The 20865-nt window shown below is 41.3% G+C and overlaps 1 protein-coding gene across 1 annotated transcript; it reads left to right on the top strand.

The window, feature by feature from the left end:
* The first annotated feature begins 8884 nt into the window (after positions 1-8884).
* Positions 8885-20782, top strand: MRPS22 (mitochondrial ribosomal protein S22). The gene is made up of 8 exons (XM_063132242.1): positions 8885-9020; positions 11567-11727; positions 14126-14290; positions 17725-17868; positions 18660-18743; positions 18853-18998; positions 20101-20209; positions 20582-20782. The coding sequence occupies exons 1-8, from the start codon at positions 8891-8893 to the stop codon at positions 20672-20674; spliced, it is 1032 nt and encodes a 343-aa protein (XP_062988312.1). The 5' UTR covers positions 8885-8890; the 3' UTR covers positions 20675-20782.
* Positions 20783-20865: the final 83 nt, after the last annotated feature.

The raw sequence follows: 20865 nt of genomic DNA, 5'->3' as shown, positions 1-20865 counted from the left end.
AGCCCATCAAGGAGGGAGCCAGTCTAGCTTCTCCGGGAAGAGAGTTCCAAAGCATTGGAGCAGCCACCGAGAAGGCCATCTCCCATGTTCCCATCAAGCTTGCCTGTGAAGATGGTGGGACTGAAAGAAGGGCTTCTTCAGAAGATCTTAAAGCACGGGCAGGCTCATAAGGGAGAATAACCTGGACCCGAGCCATATAGCCATTTCCCAATTCTGCTGAACTATCTCGGGATTTCCTACTATGTACAGGGTGTTATGCTACAAAGCATCCACTAAAGGGCTCTGTCCCATTCAGGGCTATGAGCAGCGAAAGTAGGAGAGGTTTTCCATTATAGACCATGTGGTCGCCCCTTTCCAGCCGTGTAATGCAGCCCCATTATGCTTGCACAAGAGAAGCAGGAAGCAAAGCACTGGTAAAGAATGCAATTGCTCCTGAATTTTAAGAAGCCCATAATCTCTCAGCATAATCTACCTCAGGACAAAATGGAGAAGAGGAGAATCATGAATGCTGCCTTGGAATAAAACAAAGGCTATAAATCTAACAAATAAATAAATATAAGTAATGAGTGATGTAAGAAGCTATACCTACTAAACTAGTGTTCAGGGCTTTGCAATGGAATGTGAAACTATGATCTGGTTTACACATAACGCTAACCAATTATCTATTTTAATCAGGGTTTGTCTGGCGAACAATTAAAAAACTGTTAATTGTTAATTTGTTTTCTCAGTTCCTTGGGTTATTTTCCTCTTCCTTCTCCCACTCCCTTCCCTTATCCCAACTGCCTTTCTGGCACTGCAGTACTGGCATGTAAAGAAGCTGGGTTTTTTTATTGCCTTTGCCTGCTGCCTCTGTAGCCTGGTGAAACAGCCTATGAACAACCCACAATTCTGGGTCCGCATGTAGTGACAACCCATGGTTTAAACAACCCCACAACTCACAACTCAACAACAAATCATGGGTTCTCTTCTTGGATTGTTTGTAGGTAACTAAACCATGGTTTGTCATTACAAGCAAACCAGATCTCTATGTTATAGACCTGACAAAGTGTGCTCTGTCCTATGAAAGCTTATGCCTTGATATATTTATAGGTCTTTAAGTTGCAAACGAACTGCTCATTTTTCATGTTGTGTCCTGTTTCCAGTTCATGCTTCCCAAGAGAAATAGAATTACAGCTAGTACTTCATTGCTCTAGCTTCCAATGGTCTCTTCTATGCTGCTTCATTGTGAGATCAGGCCATTTGCAGAAATGCACATGCAAACTGTGCCGTGCTTTAAACCAGTGCCTGCAAAAATCCCCAGAGGTTTACATCTGTGTTCAGTACTCATGATACTTTAGGCCACAGTACACTGTCCTATACATATCCCGTTTCTGCGCTTCTTTCTGAAAGGGAAACCAGTTCAATCAAGGATTGCTAGAAAAATAGGATGCATGTATTAGAAACTGAAAGTTGGCTGACCCAGCTAATAATCTCCCACATTCAACAGTGTGTGTGTGTGTGAGAGAGAGAAAGAGCAAGTCTATAAAATAAAGGGAAGAGTGCCCTCTAGCTGATAAGCTGCATCCCACATCATTTTCAGACCCACGCCATCAACCTCATATATCATACACCCAAATAACTTTTGTAGGACACATTCTTTCCTGTGCTAAAATGTTGAAAAATAACACTATGTGCTTTCACATCTGAATATGTTTACTCAGAAGTCAATTGCAGTGATTTCAATGGGATCTGATTCCAGATAAGCAGGCTTATGACAGCAGTATTAGTAGCATTAAGAACTGTAATCTATTCTGTAAAAGTTCTCTTTGCTTTGACAATGATAAACCACATTCACCCCATATGTCCCCACTTTGACTTCAAATTTTAAAATTGTGTTTTGCCATCAAAGCCTGAAAACTGTGTAAAAGGGTCCTTAGTAGGGACATGGGAGTGCAAGACATTTCAATATTTCCTGTTGTCTGAGGAATGTTCTGATGATATCAGGGACTAAAAATTCCTCTCCTGTCTCCTCCAGCTTTGCATATCTAGCAACTGCCTAGGCTTTCCTTAGACAAAAGGAAGGCACATGTTGAACTTTCCTTTAACCTACTGAATAAAATATTGTTTGCAATAAAATTACAGTAAACCTTTTTATTCTCCCAGTATTTTAACAATCTATAAATAAATTTTAACCTGGTGTTTTAAATTTGTAATTTTGCATTGCTGCTGTTTTTATCTGGTTGAGCTTTTATATTGTATTTTGTACTATGGTTTTATACTGTTGTTTTATACTTCGAATGTTTTTAATTTTTGTGAACCGCCCAGAGAGCTCCGGCTATTGGGCGGTATAGAAATGTAATAAATAAATAAAATAAATAAATAAGTAAACAAGTAAAGAATGTCTACAAGGCATTAGAGGCTTTTGGAGAAAAAAAGCTGGGCAGATCCATAACTTGCTTTCACAATGAAAATACAAAATTCTGCAAAATATTTGAAAAAAAGTATGGTTTTCCTGGATATGTGGTGTATGGAATGAAGGCTACTGAAATAGCTTGTGTCCATCACAAGAAGTAAGACAGTGCCCCCTGGTGTTCTACTTCGGAAAAGATGTCTCAACCTAATATTAAACAGTCTGTCCATTATTTTTCCATCCAACCTAACCCAAGACTGATCAGGTTCGGCAATCATCTGCACATAGAGCAGAGCGGGCACATGCATAACATCTACTGTGTTGCCATACCGATGAGGAATACATGTGGCACCAAAGTACTCCCAGGACCCTTCTGCACAAGAATGATGCCTAGTTGAGTTTGACTTCATGACTAGGCTCCATGGTGGGTAGCAAAGAATGGCAGGCTCTACACTACTGCTTTAAAGCGCTTTCTAACAGTTTTGACAACGGTTGGGGCCCAGGACACACTCCATATACTGTTGCCAAAACTGTTATAAAGCGCTTTAAAGCAGTAGTGTAGATCCAGCCGAAGTGCACCTTGCCTATGCAACCATAGAACTGATTGGCCCACCTAAGAGAGAGGGGAGGGCGATATTAGCCTTTCGGGGGCCTCTTCCTGGCTTCTTTGAAGTGTGGCTCCCAGCAGAGCAATTCCTTTTTGCTCCTAATGCCAGGAGCAGCGGTGCTCTCTTGGGGGCAGAGGTTCTTTGGTGTAGCGATGGAGCAGCTAGAGGGCAGCCCTTCTAGACCCTGACTCAATGGCCCACTCAATTTGGCATTTATTGTTTGAGACATTAGAGTGTGCCTGGGCACACCTGGCACACCCCTTGCACATGCCTATGGGGTGTGTGTGTGTGTGTGTGTGTGTGCTAAGGAAGAAAACATGGAATAGTGTGATTGGAAATGCTAGGAGCCATCAGTCTGAAAGTATCCACTGACTCATTCACTATCTACAGTATGTTCAAACAACATTTTAATTCTGCCAAGTCAGACTAAATAGATTTAAGCAATTTATGGTATCTCTCCATTAGTGGTCAATAAAAGTAATCTATTTTCAATTTCATGTAAAGAGTATGAAAATAGGCAATGAAACGTAATATTCTACGACCTCAGAAGATACAATTTAGTGTGCAATCCTATGCATATCTAGACGGAAAAGGTCCTACAACTCCCAGCATTCCCCAACTGACTGGAGAATGCTGGCTGGGTAATGCTGGAAGAGGAAGGCCTTTTCTTTCTCAAGCATGGATAGGATTGTACCCATAGTAATTTTGATGAGGTTCTAGTGTTTCTAACTGCCATCTCTTTCACTCAAGCACATGGTATCTTCTTCTTCAAAAAAGGAGAAGAAAGGTAATTCACATCAGAATAATGACTGCAGATGGGTGGAAGTGGCTTTTAGCCCAGGCGAGAGCATCCCCCAGGAAAAAGAAAAATCCAAACAACTGCCAGTGTACAACTTCACTTTCTGAAACTAGAGAGCCAACGCCCCCCCCCCTTTTCTTCTTTTTATAATAGGCCATGCCATAAAATGTCAATCGATAGCCAATTTACACAGGCCAATCTCTTTCCTCATGAACACCAGCTGGAAATTTTGGGCACAATCCAGCGAAAGTTTAGTACTCTTATATGCCCTGGATTTCAATGGCAGACTTACACACATGCTGTTAAGCAGTGAAATCCTAGGCAGGCTTATTTGGAAGTAAATCCAGTTGAGGCCAATGGGGCTCACCCCTAAGTAAATGTGCATAGGATTGAAGTCTCAATCTCTCTTATTTAATGCAATGGGACTTTAGCTGGACTGTGTCCTTTTGTCTTCCTAACGCTGTATTTTCCCTGCAAGATCCCATTCCAAGCCTATTTATTTATTTATTACATTGCTATACCTCCCAATAGCTGAAGCTCCTGAACGGTTCACAGCTTAGACTCCACATTTAGTCACAGAGCAGCTCTGGAGTGAATCTAGTGCTGACCAGATATGATAGGACAACTTTCACTGCAGTTCCTTTAGAATGATATGCTCCTGCCCAGTGCAAACATACTCACCATAGACTGAAAATTAGTACCCCTGGGTCTGAAATAGAGGCACCCCCCTCTGAAGTGGGCTTTAAAATGGGGATTAGACAAATTCATATAGGATAAGGCTATCAATTGCTAATAGTCCTGATGCTATCTCCAGTACCAGAGGCAATATATGCCTATGTATATCAATTGCTGGGGAACACTAGCAGGAAGGGTGTTATTGTACTCATGTACTGCTACTTGTGGGTTTCCCATGAACAGCTGGTTGGCCACTCTGTGAACAGAATGCTAGACTAGGGCCAGATCTACACCAAGCAGGATATGACCGTTTGAAAACTGTATATGAAGTATATCCTGCGGCCCAACAGTTGTCAAAACTGTTATAAGAGCCAGTGTGTAGTGGCTAAAGTGTCAGACTGGGAGTCTGGAGATCTGGGTCTAGTCCCCACTCGGCCATGGAAACCCACTGGGTGACTTTGCACCAGACACAGACCCTCAGCCGAACCCACCTCACAAGGTTGTTGTTGTGGGGATAAAATGGAGAGGAGGAAGTTTATGTATGCTGCCTTGGGTTCCTTGGAGGAAAAAAGGCGGGATATAAATGCAATAATTTGTAAACCGCCCAGAGAGCTTCGGCTATAGGGCAGTATATAAATTTAATAAATAAATAAATAATAAACCATTTTAAAGCAGTAGTGTAGAACTTGCCTAGATAGAGCTTTGGTCTGATCCATCATGGTTCTTCTTATGTCCTTACTTACTTCATCTCCAGCATAGATTTTCACCCTGTTCACTTCTCATCATGCATCAGGCTTTGAGGTTTAAAAAGCTTTTTTTATTTCAAGTGCCTTACATGTTTAGCCATTTAAATATTCATTCATCTCCTTTTTTTTCTTATGGCTGCCCATCTGAGTTTTTAACAAATATTTTCAAACTCTTTGGAGGGGAATGGCTTAGTGATTATCATAAAGACCAGCCAATCAATGCTCTGCACAGCCAGGTAGGGAGGTGGGAGCGAGGTGGCTTTATGATTGTCATAAGTGCCAGCCAACCAGCATTCTGTTTAGTTGGCTTTCCTTGGAAACCTTGAGAAACAGAATGCTCCTGGGCTCAATTAAGTTTTGAAATGTATATGTGTGTGCTAGAAGGCTGGTGAACGCACTCTAGGTATAAACACCTCTTATCAGGCTTTCATCCCTCTGCTGCACTGGCTGTTGGCAATTTCCCATGTGTTTCCAAAGAGGCTTCAAACCACCAGTTGGGAATCAAAGTATCTTCCATCTATAGCAAAGACTAAGCTATTTCACATTGGCCTGTTCAGACAACACACTAAGCCATGGTTAGACCGCTAACCCCTTTGCAGCAAATGGTTAGTGACCATGTTTAAACCATGGTTATGTAAACCACCCAGAGAGCTTTGGCTATGGGGCAGTATAGAAATAATAATAATAATAATAATAATAATAATAATAATAATAATAATAATAATAATAATATAATGTAGCCACTATGGTTAGGAATGGTTCACACAGCAAGCTAAGTCAAGGTTCAAATGACACATTAAGCCATAATGTTTAGCTCAAAATGTTCAACCACATTTGTGTGTGTCTGAACAGGGTCTGAGTTGTAACTGTTTTGTTTCCGTTAGATTGTATGTGTGTGTGTGAACATCTTGAAAACCCTTTTAAAATTAAACACAGCTGTTGTTTTTGAAGTGACACTGCAGGATCAATATATGGAGGGCTGTTGCATATTTATAAAAAGGAAAGTTCATTCAAGCACTAGAAAAGCACAAGTTCCATAATTCCTCAGAGTGACACTTGATTGAGGGCATTCTGGGAAATTAAAATGATGACTAGGCCCATCTGCCTGATGTTGTTCAGAGAGCCAGGCCAGGAGAAAAAAGTATCTGGTGACCAAGGCAGGCAGCAGCACTAGGCCCTGTCAAGGAGCCCTGGTAGCTGCCCAAAGCTGCCCAAAGATGTCAAGTACTGATGGCACTTACGACTCTTCGCCCAGTGTGTTATACTTATACATGTATGCTTTATGCCCACTGGTGCCAGGTCAGCTGTGGACTAATTTCATGTCTCTGAAAGTGCCTGCAGAGTGTTTAATATACTTACAAGATTTAAATGCATGTACTTCTGTAAGCGCTACAAACTAAATATACCTTGATCTATGCTCTAAATATAGAGTGAATTAACTTTATCTCAAGTGCCAGCAAAGCTAATCCTTCCAGCAGCTGTTACCACTCAAGTAGAAAATGAATATGATTTTAACTTTGCCTGGATCTAACCTAATAAATTCTATTGTTTTCCTAAGCACTTCTGTGAATTCAAGTGAACTCTGGGTTGCCATCCAAATGCACATACAAGGCCAGAGTGGCTTTTAGGCATGTAGCCAAATAGCTTCCCAATTCCCTAATAGGGTATATAGCCCTCCCTCTAGAAAATCTTTGCCTCAAATTTGGAAAACAAGCTATTCTCCATTTCCCTTCAGGTGTTTTTTTTTAAGTTTCTCAGCATTGGCAAAGGGCCTCAGCAGGCTCTAACAGTATAACCCTGCACTGTGCAGCCTGTGTCTCCCTCCAGCCCTGGCCTTACTATTAGTGAGGAGGCTGCCTCAGGCAGCAGATTTTGGGCGTCATGAAAGGGAAGCTCATTGTTATTGATTTAATTTGATATTATTTAATTTTTACTGTCAGGGCTGGGGAGAGGTGCTGTGGGATTTTCTGCCACATGTGCCAGCCAAGATTACTTAAGGCACAATCCTATGCAAGTTTAGACAGAAAAAAGCCAACAATTCCCAGCATGCCCTTAGCTGGTTTGGGATATTGTGCACCTTAACCTACATGTGAGGGGACACCTCTCCCTCAGATAGCAAAATATGTTAGGCCTGCCCTGTCTTCCACTATGTGCAGACCTATCCAGTGCTCCATCAGCAGAGTGACCTACTGCCATCTTCTCTTTCTGCTTATTGGTGCCTGGTTGAGCAGGTTTAAGAATTTTGGAAAGGAACCAATAGAAGAGTAAAGCAATGTTTTCCAAAATTCCGACAGCTGGCTCTTTCCCCGCCCCCTGTGGAACCATGACTGCTGATTTGGGCTCCACAAAAGTGTTAAAATTGTAATAGCAGAGTCACTGCTTCCTAGTAGGGCTTTTGTGCAGGCCTTTGATAGGGTTTCCCCTAGGCCAGGGATAGGGAACCTATGGCTTTCCAGATACTTCTGCCACTCTCAACCATTAGCCAACCATGGGACTGGAGTTCAACATCTAGAGCGGTCTAGAGCATATGCTGTATTTAATAGGACAGTGCCTAATTGATTCAGGGAGTCTGAAGCCCCTTTCACAAGTTCTCTCCATGCGTTCAATGTCCCTACCCCCAATGGCAACATCCACACCAACTCCACTTCCAACCTCTGCATCTTTGGTGGAAAATCTGAACAGAGACATGCATGCAGCTATATATATATATAGGCTCCCCTCACATGTCCCTGAAAGCCCCGGGGTTCCCAATCACGCACAATGTATACTCCCCACCTAGAGCTTCTCCTGAATGGGCAGATGTCACACAGGCAGAGCTGGGAGATATGCAGAGACTGTGGGGTGGTGGAGCGGGCATAGAGTGACTGTATGGAGGCTACTTCTGAAAAGGGCTTGAGAGTCTGCTTCTTCCAAAGGCAGGTGATATTGCAGCATCTCTGCATCTTTAGTATTCAAATGATCTGATCTAATCACATCCAATGGGAAACAACACACATATCAGTGGAGGCTGATCACGGGGAGGAAAGTAAGGAGTGCAGCAAATCATTCAGAGGCACAGTGGGCAGCCTCCCCTGTGAGCTGGCACTTGAGGCTCACATGAATCTTGATTTAATTTATTATTTCTCTCAGCAAAGGAACACTACTCCCCCAGCACAGTTTAAAAACAAATGGACTACCGTTAAGGACTTGGGCAGCACAACTCTGCTATAGCAACTGTAGCACAGAACTTTTTTTGTTCCAGATATTGGACTGGGACACTCTGGGACTCCATGAGCTCCTGTCTCAGAGCACATACCTATAGGATGAAGCTGTCAAAGACCATGTCCTTTTCCAAGTCCTGATTCAATCTGTTTAGGCTAAGATGGCTGATTAGCTGATGCAAGAGAAAAGGCACTTAGAAGCTTGCTTGTTTGAATTTCTAATCTACAAATAAACCAAATTACCCCATTGCAAAGATGTAAATTCTGTTTGTTTCTTCCCTACTGCAAGTTGAATAAATGAGGGTTTTGATCTCTCAGTTCCAGTAATTACTTATATACACACAGGGAGGGTCAAACTCTTATATAGGATTACATCACAGTAGGTCAAACTGACTACTCAAGACTACGTTTCCCAAAACGCCTTGCGTGGTAACCCGGAAGCACCTGCTGGAGCCGTTCCGGATCCATTTTCCATGGCGGCGCTAGGAGCATCGGGGCGTTTGTGGCGCGGCAGGGCTGCCGTGGTGTCGCTATTTCCGAAGTGCTCACGCGAGCGCCGAAACCCCTGGGAATGGCGGGGGCTCTGCCAAGGCCCGGAGGCGGGTGAGTCGCTTCTTTGCATTAAGTGCTGGAAGCGCGCCGGCAACGGCCGCCTCCTGGGTAAGGGGAGATGGTTACGTTGGAGCGTCTCCTGGTAGCGCGTGGAGCAGACGTGAGCGTCCGTCCATTTCATCCTTCCCCAACCCGGTACCCTCCAGAAGTGGATTGCAACTCCCCACTTCCCCTAATCTGCCACGCTGTGTGAGGGACGCTGGGAGTTGTAGTCCAACAAATCTGCAGGGCGCCAGGTTGGAGAAAGCGGTGCCACTGGGTTAGAGACAGACTACATTAGTTCTGTCTAAAGACCCATTGAAATCAATGGGACATGTTAGTCGTGGCGTCAGTCACAAATCAGTGGGAGCTAAGGGCGCAATCCTATGCATGTTGAGACATGCATAGGATTTAAAACAGGCTGGCTGGGGAATGCTGAGATTTGTGGGACTCTTTTTTTTGTCTAAACCTGCATGGGATTGTGCCCTAAATTCACTTAATCTGGACCCAGCCCTTTGTCTTCTCTGCCATTCACTGGGACTGAAGTGACTCCCAACGAGAAGCCTTAGAGGTTACTCTTTGGAAATATCCTGTTTTTCTAGGTGGATGATGCCCAGGGTGACTTTTGTAAAATAAATAAAAGAAACACAGGAAAATGCTTAATGTCAAACTAGCCTAAGCTCAATACTGTCTACTCCAGGGGTAGGCAACCTGGTGCCCTTCATATGATTTGAATGACAGCTTGCATAAACCTGACCATTTGACCATACTAACTGGGGCTTATGGAAGTGGTTGTCCAAAACATACAGAGGACATGAGATTGTGCTATAGTGGCTCTCCAGGGTCTCAAGCAGAGAGAAGAGTCTATCCCTTCACCCTCTACTAATTAGATGCTGTGGCTTGAACCTGGGACCTTGTGATGGAAAGCATTTGTTCACCCACTGTGCAGGGTTACTCTCTGGATTTAACCTTAATAGCAGAAACAAACTAAAAACATACAGATGTAATCCAAAAGAGCAACAGGTACCAAAGGAAGAAGAAGAAAAGGCAAGTCAGAATTCATCAAAAGTTTTAGTGGGAAGGGGAAACAGCTTATTTTAGACCTGGTGCCTAAAATATGTTAAAAAGACTCCAAACATAACAAATTATGTAAGGGACTATGATATGGACATTGTGTTTGTGGCGTTAAGTCTAAGATGGTGCATTCACACACGCAAGCCATCACTTGATGATGCAGTCATCTAGTGCTCAATTTGACTTATTAGTTCAGTGGGGTGAGAAGTTTGAAGTGTGCAGTTGGAGCCTTTCAGGCTGAAGGTTGGGCTAAAGTTGAGCAAGGGCTCAGCTCCACCCCACCCAAAAAACACATTTGCAGTGCATTAGAGAATGATGAAAAGTGCCTTTCTAGGTTGGTTGAGTAACCATAACCAACACGCACATATTAGGATTATTTTATTGGCGTTTTATTGTTTCTAATCTTGTAAGCCAATTTGTGTGTCCCCAAATCAGAAGCCCTTCTCTGCATCCCACCAATGTGAGACATCCATTATGGTGGGAAATGGGAGAGGATTTCCTCTGTTGTGGCACCCTGGTTGTGTGGAACACCCTCCCTTTGGAGGAGCCACGTTTTAACTTGGCACCAACACTACCTTTGTTTCGGCGCCAAGTTAAAATGCGGCTTTTTATCAAAGCCCTTGAGAGCTAAATTTGCCTAAAGCTAGTTTTAATTGTTTTTGCTTTTAAATTTTCTACTGATTTTAGCTTGATTAATGGTTTAATATGTTTTTTAGCTGTATACATTATTGTTTTATACTGTTGAATTGTTTTTATCTGTACACCGCCATGAAATCTCAGTGATATAGGGCAGGATACAAATGTTTTAATAAATAAATAAATGAAAAAGGCTAAAACAAATTAATAAAATTAAGGGGAATGGCATCGGGCCAAAAGGTGTTCCCTGTGTCCAACATCTCCTTTCTATAAACACCGCTGAAAGATCTATCACTTGGATATTATAGTCCCTGATTCTAAATTGAAGTTTTAGCCAGGATAAATGCCTTTTTGAGCAGCATTTTTAGAACTACAGGCTATTTAGGCCTTGAAATTAGAAGTCTTCATCTCCATCCAGTCTCTTATGAACCCAATTCTTTTGAGAATTAAAGTTGGCTACAGTGATTTGAAAGTCATAAAACCTATATAAGAAAGGAAGGAGACCAAAGAACACACACACACACACACACACACACACACACACACACACTTCCACCAGCACAAGCCTGGCAGTGCTTTCGATTTGGTGGTTTTTCTGCTATAGCTTCTCATTGACCAATAGGATTGTTCTGCCTGTCTTTTGTGAAGATCTCAGAAGTAAACCCTACTGTGCTTAATGGGGCTTACTCCCAGGTATATGTGTATGGAGTTACCGCTGGCACTTAGTGAAAGTCAAATATTAGTATTCTTTAAATGTCTGGTGTTTTTTCCCACCATACTTTAACATAAATATTTGAACTGTTGTGTTCTAACTTTTCTGCTGTTTGGACCCATTCCTTGTTTTACAGAGAAGATATCTGATGTACCAAAGCCTTGCTTTACAGATGAAAAAATTCAGAACTTGCTCTACAAGATGACAGGGCTGAATTTACAGAAGGTTTTTAAACCCATAAAACAGGAACTTAAACCCCCAACTTACAAGCTGATGACAGAATCACAGCTGGAGGAGGTATATCAATATCAAGTTTTAGATATAATGTATTTGATTTTAAGGGGTGAATCAGACACTTTGGGTTGTTGTTTATTTGTTTTGGCCATGTGGCATCAGAAGAGCACCCAAGAGGTCTTAAATAATTGAAATTATTCAAACACAAGTATTCAAACAATATACTTGCCTCATCAGATACTAAACATTTCTCACCAAATAGTAATAACAAATACAAACATTGAAACATAAAAAACACAAACAGATTTAGAGCATCCTGCCACGACACAGGCTCTGAACACCAGGCCTGCCCGCGGCTACTCCCTGCTCAAGCCAAGCACCACCACTTGATACGCCTGAGGCGAGTGATAAAACACCGCCTTTCTCCAAACTATGAGGAGAAAGGGATTTAAATGGAGAAGGATTTCAATAATAAAATAATATGCTGTGAGTTATATGTGCTAAGGTGAATTATTGTCAGGAGTGGATGCTAAATGTATAAACTTCAGATGTTAAATGCCAAACAGACACGTGGGATTTTTGTGGTAGTTAAAACAAAATGATTAAAATTTATTTTTAAAAGTTCACAAGCTTTGTTTCAAATAAAACATTTAAAAACTTTTTGAAACCTTTCATCCAATCCTTTCACCCATTCACATACACGCTTTCCTTTCTCTCACACAATCACTCTTGAGCTTTCTTTATTATCAGTATTGTTTAATATACAGCAACTATGTGCACACCACACTCCAAAGACACCACTCTCTACCCTGAACCTCAAATTCTCCAGACCCAAGTACTCTAAACACCAAGAGCTAACACACACAGAGCACTAAAGACTCTAAGAGTACCTAAAAAGTCTCTAACAATCCCCTCAGTCATTCCCTTATATATCACTCCTCCCCACTCCTCAGACATTCTAACTCCACCCACTCAGGCCAACATTCTAAAAACCACACACTTACAAACATCAGACATACATTTGGGAACTGACTTGTGGGGTGTAACGCCACACATACCTTCTCATTAGAAATCATCAGTGGGTCTCATATTGATCCCAGTGGCAAATACAATGAGAATTGACAAAATACATGCATAGTTTAACCTGTAGTAATGCAAATAAGGGCCCTTTCTTTGAAGAAAAATGTCTCTAAGTTCCTTTGTTTTGTAGACTAATATTCATAACCCTTTAACATGGATGAGAAAAAACACCAAGTGTAGCATTACTATCAGTGTATGGAAATCTTAAATGTAATCAGATGGAAAAAGAATTAATAACGAACCTGTTAACAGCTGCAAGGTTAATGATATCCAGAAATTGGAAGGTTCAAGGAGATTATGATATAGAAGATTGGTATAAAGAAATATGGGATATTGCTATAAATGATAAATTAACATGTAATATTAGATTTAGAAGGGGAATAATAAAAAACAATGATTTTGAAGAGATATGGAAATTGTTCTTAGAACATTTGGATTCCTGCATTGAGCAGGGGGTTGGACTCGATGGCCCTGTAGGCCTCTTCCAACTCTGCTATTCTATGATTCTATGTATTGTTAAAAGGGAGAGGAACACCGCTAGAAGATTAAGTGCAATTTTGGAAATTAGAATAATATCCCAAGGGTGGGGGGCACTTATTAATTTGAGTTAGTTAAGAAGTAGAATGTATAGCTAAGAAATAAGAGAAATGTTATGTTATATATGTATATGATTTATTATGTGTTGTTAAATAATAAAAATTATATTAAAAAAAAACATGGATAAGAAATCTATAGCCCTCAAATTATTGTCTGACTCCCAAGTCCCATAAGCCCCGGCCAGCATGGTCACTGGTCATAGATGATGGAAGTTATAGTCACGTTGGATCCTCACCCCTCCTAGACTGACAGAAGTTCTAGTCCAACAACAACTGGAGGGCTATAGATTCCCCATAGATTCTGTTTAACAGAACAGCAAAGCAGTTATTCCAGGCACACATGGGGTATCTAAAAAATTATTTCTTTGAATGCAGAACAGTAAGTGTGTAGGTATTCTATCTAAAATGCATGTGCTTTACATTTATCACTGTTGTATTTTTTGACGAATATTTTGAACAATTGTCATATGCCAAATGTTTTCCAGTGTAATAGGAACAATTTATACCTTTATAAAATGATGTAAAGTATGACTTAAGGAAACATCTGAAATATCTTGGCTCATCTGTATAACTGCCCCCATGTCTGTTTCTTGAAATGATTTTGCAGTAATTGATCTCTTTCCTGTTTCATGACAATGCTGGAAGTTGCATTCCAACACATTGGAGGGAAAGACTGCCTTAAACCATTTCCCCCTTTAAAATAGTGGTATGAATAAAAGGCATTGCTGATCTTAGGTCTCCAGTATTACAATTTTCTGTACGATTATTCTTTCTTCTGTCTCTAGGCTACAAGGAAAGCTGTTGAGAAGGCTAAAGAGAGGCTCAGAATGCCTCCTGTATTAAGTGAGCGGAAACCGATTAATGATGTATTAGCGGAAGACAAGATTCTAGATGGAATTGAACCCTACAAATATGTATTCACTGACATCACATACAATATCCCACACCGTGTAAGTCTGTTAGTTATCCTGTCAAAACTGAACTTTGTTGTGATTTGACCCAATTTATAATTTTGCTAACAAACACTATAATCTACAAGAAAATGCAGTTTTCAGCATATTATTGTACACCCAGGAACACAGTAGTAGCTGTAGTTCCTCTCTGATAACTGTCCTACTCTTATCTTGGGTGATTTCAATATTCATGTGGATGACCCTCAAGATGCTGCAGCTCTACGATTTCGCTCATTATCTTCCTCTTATGATCTTAAGCTTTGGTCTGATGCACCCACACATTCCCTTGGACACTGTCTGGATCTTGTTCTCACTCGGAATTGCTCTGTGTTGGACTTTTCTACTGCTCACTTTCCGTTGTCAGATCATCACCTAGTTTCTTTCAATATTACTCATAATCCTCCCGCTTCTCGCTCTTGTCGTGACTTGCAATCTATCAATTATGAGGCTTTTTCCCAGTCTCTAGCCTCCTCCCTTCCTTCTGTCTGTTCGGCTGTCTCCTTGGACTCAGCTGTCTCCTTCTTTAATTCCTCCTTATCTTCAACTCTTGATAATCTTGCTCCATCTACAACTCGGATAGTTCGCCCTTCTCAACCCCAACCGTGGCTCACCTCTTCCCTCCGCTACCTTCGCTCTTGTTCCCGGGCAGCTGAACGCCTTTGGCGTAAGACCAGGGACCGGCAGACTTTGTCCATTACAAATTTGTACTCTCCTCTTTCTCTTCTGCCATCTCACTGGCCAAACAGCAGTACTACTCAACGCTGATCCAGTCAAATGCTAGGCATCCTCAGCGGCTCTTTGCATCCTTCAATTCTCTTCTGAAGCCTAATCCGCCATCTCTCCCCGCCTCTCTGTCTGCTAATAACTTTGCCTCTTTTTTCAATGCTAAAATCCAAACTATCCGCTCTGATCTGGCCAGCTCTGCTCCTCTTCCAGTTCCTGTTCCTCATTTGTCAGCTCCTCCTGCAAATTTCTCTGCGTTTCCTTCGGTCTCTGCGGATGAACTGTCTACAATACTGCGCTCTTCGAAGCCTTCCACTTGTTCTCGTGATCCAATTCCTTCTCGCGTCTTTATTAATCTTACTCCTGCTATCCTCCCTTCCTTGCTACATATTATTAATCTCTCTCTGTCCTCTGGTTCATTTCCTTCTGCTTTTAAACATGCTACAGTCTCTCCCATTCTCAAGAAACCTACTCTTGATAGGCTATCTCTGTCTAACTACCGACCTGTCTCTTTGTTGCCGTTTGTTTCAAAGATCCTGGAGCGTGCGGTCTACTCTCGCTCTCTTGACTTTCTTTCTAGTAACTCTGCTTTGGATCCATTTCAATCTGGATTCCGTCCTCTGCATTCCACCGAAACAGCCCTTACTAAGATCACCAATGATCTCCTTACTGCCAAGTCTAAAGGCCATTATTCCGTTCTTATTCTCCTTGATCTAACTGCAGCCTTTGACACGGTTGATCATGATCTTCTCTTAGATTCCCTTCATGACCTTGGATTTTGTGGCTCTGTCTATAACTGGTTTGCCTCCTATCTAGCGGGTCGCTCTTTCAGCGTGTTGACTAATGGCAGCTCGTCTTCCTCCTTTCCCCTTTCAGTAGGGGTTCCGCAAGGCTCGGTGCTTGGCCCATTGTTGTTTTCCTTATACATGTTGCCCTTGGGCAAGCTTATTCAATCTCATGGCCTCCAATATCATCTGTATGCCGATGATACACAACTATATCTGTCATCTCCGGAACTTTCTCCTGATGTTCACGATCGTATCTCGGCATGTCTTTCAGATATCTCAGCTTGGCTGCTTCATCGTCGCTTGAAACTTAACATGCCAAAGACTGAATTGCTTGTTTTTCCTCCTAAACCTTCTCCTCATCTCTCATTCTCTCTTACTGTCAATGATGTTACGCTTACTCCGGTCAAGGAAGCTCGTAGCCTTGGCTTTATCTTCGACTCCTCGCTCTCCTTTATTCCTCATATTGAGGCAGTAGCTAAATCTTGTCAATTTTTCCTGTATAATATTGCCAGGATTCGATCATTTTTGTCTGTCTCTTCTGCCAAAACGCTTGTTCATGCGCTGGTTATTTCACGGTTGGACTACTGCAACCTTCTTCTCTCTGGCCTTCCTTCTTCTCACATCAGTCCGTTGGTTTCTGTTCACCACTCTGCCGCAAAGATCATCTTCTTGGCTCGCCGCTCCGACCATGTTACTCTGCTTCTGAAATCTCTTCATTGGCTTCCAATTCACTACAGAATCCAATATAAACTTCTCCTGTTAACCTTCAAAGCTTTTCACGGTCTAGCTCCTTCCTATCTCTCCTCTCTCATCTCGCACTGTTGCCCCGCTCGTGCTCTCCGCTCCTCTGATGCCATGTTTCTCGCCTGCCCAAGGGCCTCTACTTCCCTTGCTCGGCTTCGTCCATTCTCTTCTGCTGCCCCTTATGCCTGGAACGCTCTTCCAGAACATTTGAGAACTACAAGTTCAACCGCAGCTTTTAAAGCTCAACTAAAAACTTTTCTTTTTCCTAAAGCTTTTAAAACTTGATGTTGTGCAGACTTCTACTGTTACTTTCTACTGTTAGTTTTACCCTACCCTGTGCCTGCTTACCCTACCCTGTACCTGTTTGCATTCTCTTCCCCTCCTTATTGTTTTACTATGATTTTATTAGATTGTAAGCCTATGCGGCAGGGTCTTGCTATTTACTGTTTTACTCTGTACAGCACCATGTACACTGATGGTGCTATATAAATAAATAATAATAATAATAATAATGTAGAAGCTTATTGTGCAGTAGCTGCTTCTAGAAATCAGGATGCATAGATTCTAGGACTGATTGGGTTTTTGATTTTTACTGTTTTTGTTTCATACTGTTAATGGATTTGAAAAAAGATTCTTTCCTCCAGGATTGAGCTATACTCGGTCTCATCCCATTTGTTCCTCAAAATATTTCCTGTGTGGTTAACAAGGGTCAAATTGTTGTCTGGTCTGGATGATTGAATACTGTCCTGTCTTCCTTACTGTATTTCTAAGATAAGTTTATGCATAATGAACTTTAGGAATTAATTGCTATGAGATGCTGTTGCCTTTAGTATTGATGACTGTAAAAAATAGATTAGAAACACTTTTGCAGTAGAGGCCTATAAATGCCTACTGGGTATAGCAGCTAAATGAAGCATGTCTGACGTCTCCGTGTCATGCGATTTGTGATCTTCCTGGGCACATTTGGCTATTGTGGAAGAACATTGCTGGAATTGAGTCGGCAAGGCAGTTCCTAAGGCGGCAGCAGCAACATCAAGTGAGCTCCTAAACTAGTGAGCTTTTCTGAGTAACAGTTGATCTTTTAAGTTCACACTATTTCCCATCTTCCTCAAAATTCAGAGAATTAACAGAACTAATGACTAAGCCTGCAGCTTACTTAAATGTTTTCAATTTCAGGAGCGTTTCATTGTAGTTCGAGAAACCAACGGACAACTACGCAAGGCCACTTGGGAGGAACGTGACAGGATGATCCAGATCTACTTCCCAAGAGAAGGGCGTAAACTTAGCCCTCCAGCTATATTCAAAGATGAAAACCTTATGGTAAACCTGGTGTTAGCTAGGCCTTGTGAAAAGTCATTAATTTACCTGTTGTGCACATCATCAGGCCCGGCCATTTAGCCTGTCAAGTGTCCTCATGCCTTTATCTCAGCTAGCTTGATAATTATGAATACTGTAGCATTGGCCTCTAGCTTGTCCTTAGAATAATAATATATTTATTTATTACCCGCCTCTCCCTCTGCATCGAGGTGGGGAACAACATAAAATACAAAAATGTTGTATCATACATAAAACTGATTAAAACACTGTGGCTTGGCTCGGGTACTCCATTACTTGTTTTCTAAACCATAATTTAGCAAGTGGGAACAAGCAATGGGACCACAATCTCCCTTCTCACTGATCCCCACCCCTACTTCCTCCTAGTTTAATTAAACCTGCAGTTTGAAGATCTTGGTTAATCAACCATTAACCCACTGTTTCAGACATAATGGCTGATGGACCCATTGAACCAAGATGGAAAGAGTGCAGGGATAGTCTGAACTGGGCCTCTGTGTGCTGGGCATTCCATCATAAAGAAACATGGCAGATAGGGCTGAAGCAATAGTGCACAGGAATCATGATGGCCCCCAGGAACTGGTGGTTAACAACCCTAACTTGACCAGCTTTTCCTAAAGTCCTACAGAACTGGCCCAAAATGTTTTCTTGATTGCTACCTGGTTGGGAAGCCTCAGTCAAATTGCTGCAGTCTAGAATAGAGCTATTACTTTAATTGACTTGTGTTTTTGATGTGGGACACACTACACTTCATTACTATGTAACAATTGTTATTTTAGACTGTATTTCTTCAAGACCGTCATGAAGAGCTCCTTGATCGTTGCCTTGTACAATTTGAGGCAGATTCGTCTGACTACATCAGAGTGAGTTGCCAGCATTACAGGGAGCCTTTCAGGTGCTGCTGAGACAGCTTTTTGCATCCATATCTGGAAATGTGCTTAAAGCTATTGTTATGTTTCTACTTCTGGACAGTTGCATCATCGGACATATGATGATATTGAAAAGCTCGGAAAATATGATCTGCTGCGATCAACTAGACATTTTGGAGGGATGGTGTGGTACCTTGTAAATAGAAAGAAGACAGATGGATTGCTGATAGACATGCTCCAGAGAGATTTGTAAGTGCTGTTTATTGAGTTAAACATTTATGCACAAAGGAATTGCACAAGTTGTTTCCCATGGCAGTATTGTGCCCCATTCAGAGCAATGTTGAACTCTGTATGTGTAATGTTGATAAATGTGTTTAGGATTAATGCATTTGTTGGCTCTTATTTCAGAACTATAGGCTGGACTCTTAAGATGACTGTTAAGAAACTCTGAAGTTTGTCATGAGTCACTTGTTAATACCATTTGCTGCTACTAGCAGTAGACTTATTTCCAGTTCCAAGTCTCATTCTTGGCATCTGTATGTAATAAATAAATAAATAAATAAATAATGCAGATTCACACACACATCTGGAGCATCTGTTACTATTCAGGAACATATCTACCTGAACTGAGTAAGGCTGCTGCCGAGATCTCCAGAGTAGGGTATCAACAGAGTAGGTTTCCTTATGCCTAATGTTATAACTTACTAAAGCTGCAGTCCTTGGGAGTAAGCCATATTAACTCAGTGGGAGGTAAGGCTTCTTAAATGCATGTACCCTAATGATATAGAAGGAAAGCTAACTGCCAAATGGTATTAAACTTTGGCAGCACAAGGAGTAATGGAGACATAAGAGGATGATGCAAACAGCTGATTAGTATATAGTGTAAAGGAGCATGTGTGATGCGACTATAAAAATCTGCAAAATATATTGGGTTGTCTAGACCTAAACCAAGGGCTGGTATATGAAAAACTGGTAGATTAAGGAAGGTGTGGGTGGGTGGGGAACTATTAAGAATGAACAAGTAATGCATTGAAATTTAAATGAATTTTCATCTGAGAGGTATGATGTCATACTTCCTTGCAGAAAATATATTTCTTAATCTAAATAGAGACTGAATGTGAACCATTCAGCTGACAGAGATCCATCTTTTCGATTGCTGCACAGTGGCTTACATCCATTCAGCAGTATGCCTTTAAATCTGATGTGCTGTAGCAGAACACTATGAATCAAAGCAATTCTTAATTTTTACTAATCAAAAGAACAAGATAGTTTTAGATAAATTTGCTTCCAGAGAGGAGTAACGGTATGAAAGCTTCTAAAAAGACCCTCACAAATTAACTTTATATTTCAGGCTTGATGATGCTGCAAGCTTAGTAACCCTCTATCATATGCTCCATCCTGATTGCCAATCAGCAACAGAATCACAAGAACAAGATCTCCAAGGACTAGACTTAATTAAGGTATGGTATAGTTTGCTATGTATGAATGTAAACATGTGAATTAATACCCTAGGTTCTACAAACCTCCTTAACATAGAGTTTGGAGAGGAAGTAGATGAGCCAGGTTTTCTGCACTAATGCTGCAACTGCACAAAGATGATTTAAATAGAAGCCGTTTGCCAGTGGAGGAGACTGCTTTTAGGTAAATGTCTTACAGCTATAGCCTTGCTGAATATCAAAGAACTCCCTTCACTGCTTGATAGTTGCAGGTGTTTCTGGCATCTATCTACTTATTTTCATAGAATGATAAAGTCAGTTAGAATATTAGGCTAGTTCCATTCTTTTAGATTGTTCAGACGTTTGCAGGCTACCTAATGTGTTTCATTTTAACAGGTTTTTGTGAAGACAGAAACCCAGAGATCTGGATACATTGAACTTGCATTACAAGCATCTCAAGCAACTTTGCCTCAGTCTGCAGCTTCATAAAATGATCTGTTTAATCAATTCATTTAATGTGATGTATGTGAGGGGAGGGGTGTAAAATGTAAATAACTTGAAAATAAAATACATTTTGTTTTACTGTGTACTGTATAAGTAGTTCCACTGCAGTTTCTAAAGCACAATTGATATGTTTGCTCACTCAAGTAATCATCTTTCTATTAAATCAATGCTGCATA

The sequence above is a fragment of the Elgaria multicarinata genome, chromosome 8 (genome assembly GCF_023053635.1).
Source record: "Elgaria multicarinata webbii isolate HBS135686 ecotype San Diego chromosome 8, rElgMul1.1.pri, whole genome shotgun sequence".
NCBI lineage: Eukaryota > Metazoa > Chordata > Lepidosauria > Squamata > Anguidae > Elgaria > Elgaria multicarinata.
This window is presented reverse-complemented; position numbering and strand designations above follow the sequence as displayed.

Excerpts from the sequence above, each read along its gene's own strand:
- MRPS22 (XM_063132242.1), top strand. The coding sequence starts at position 8,891 with ATGGCGGCGCTAGGAGCATCGGGGCGTTTGTGGCGCGGCAGGGCTGCC. Across the intron at positions 18,744-18,852 it reads ATTCGTCTGACTACATCAGA|TTGCATCATCGGACATATGA; the intron begins GTGAGTTGCCAG and ends ACTTCTGGACAG. Across the intron at positions 20,210-20,581 it reads AAGGACTAGACTTAATTAAG|GTTTTTGTGAAGACAGAAAC; the intron begins GTATGGTATAGT and ends TCATTTTAACAG.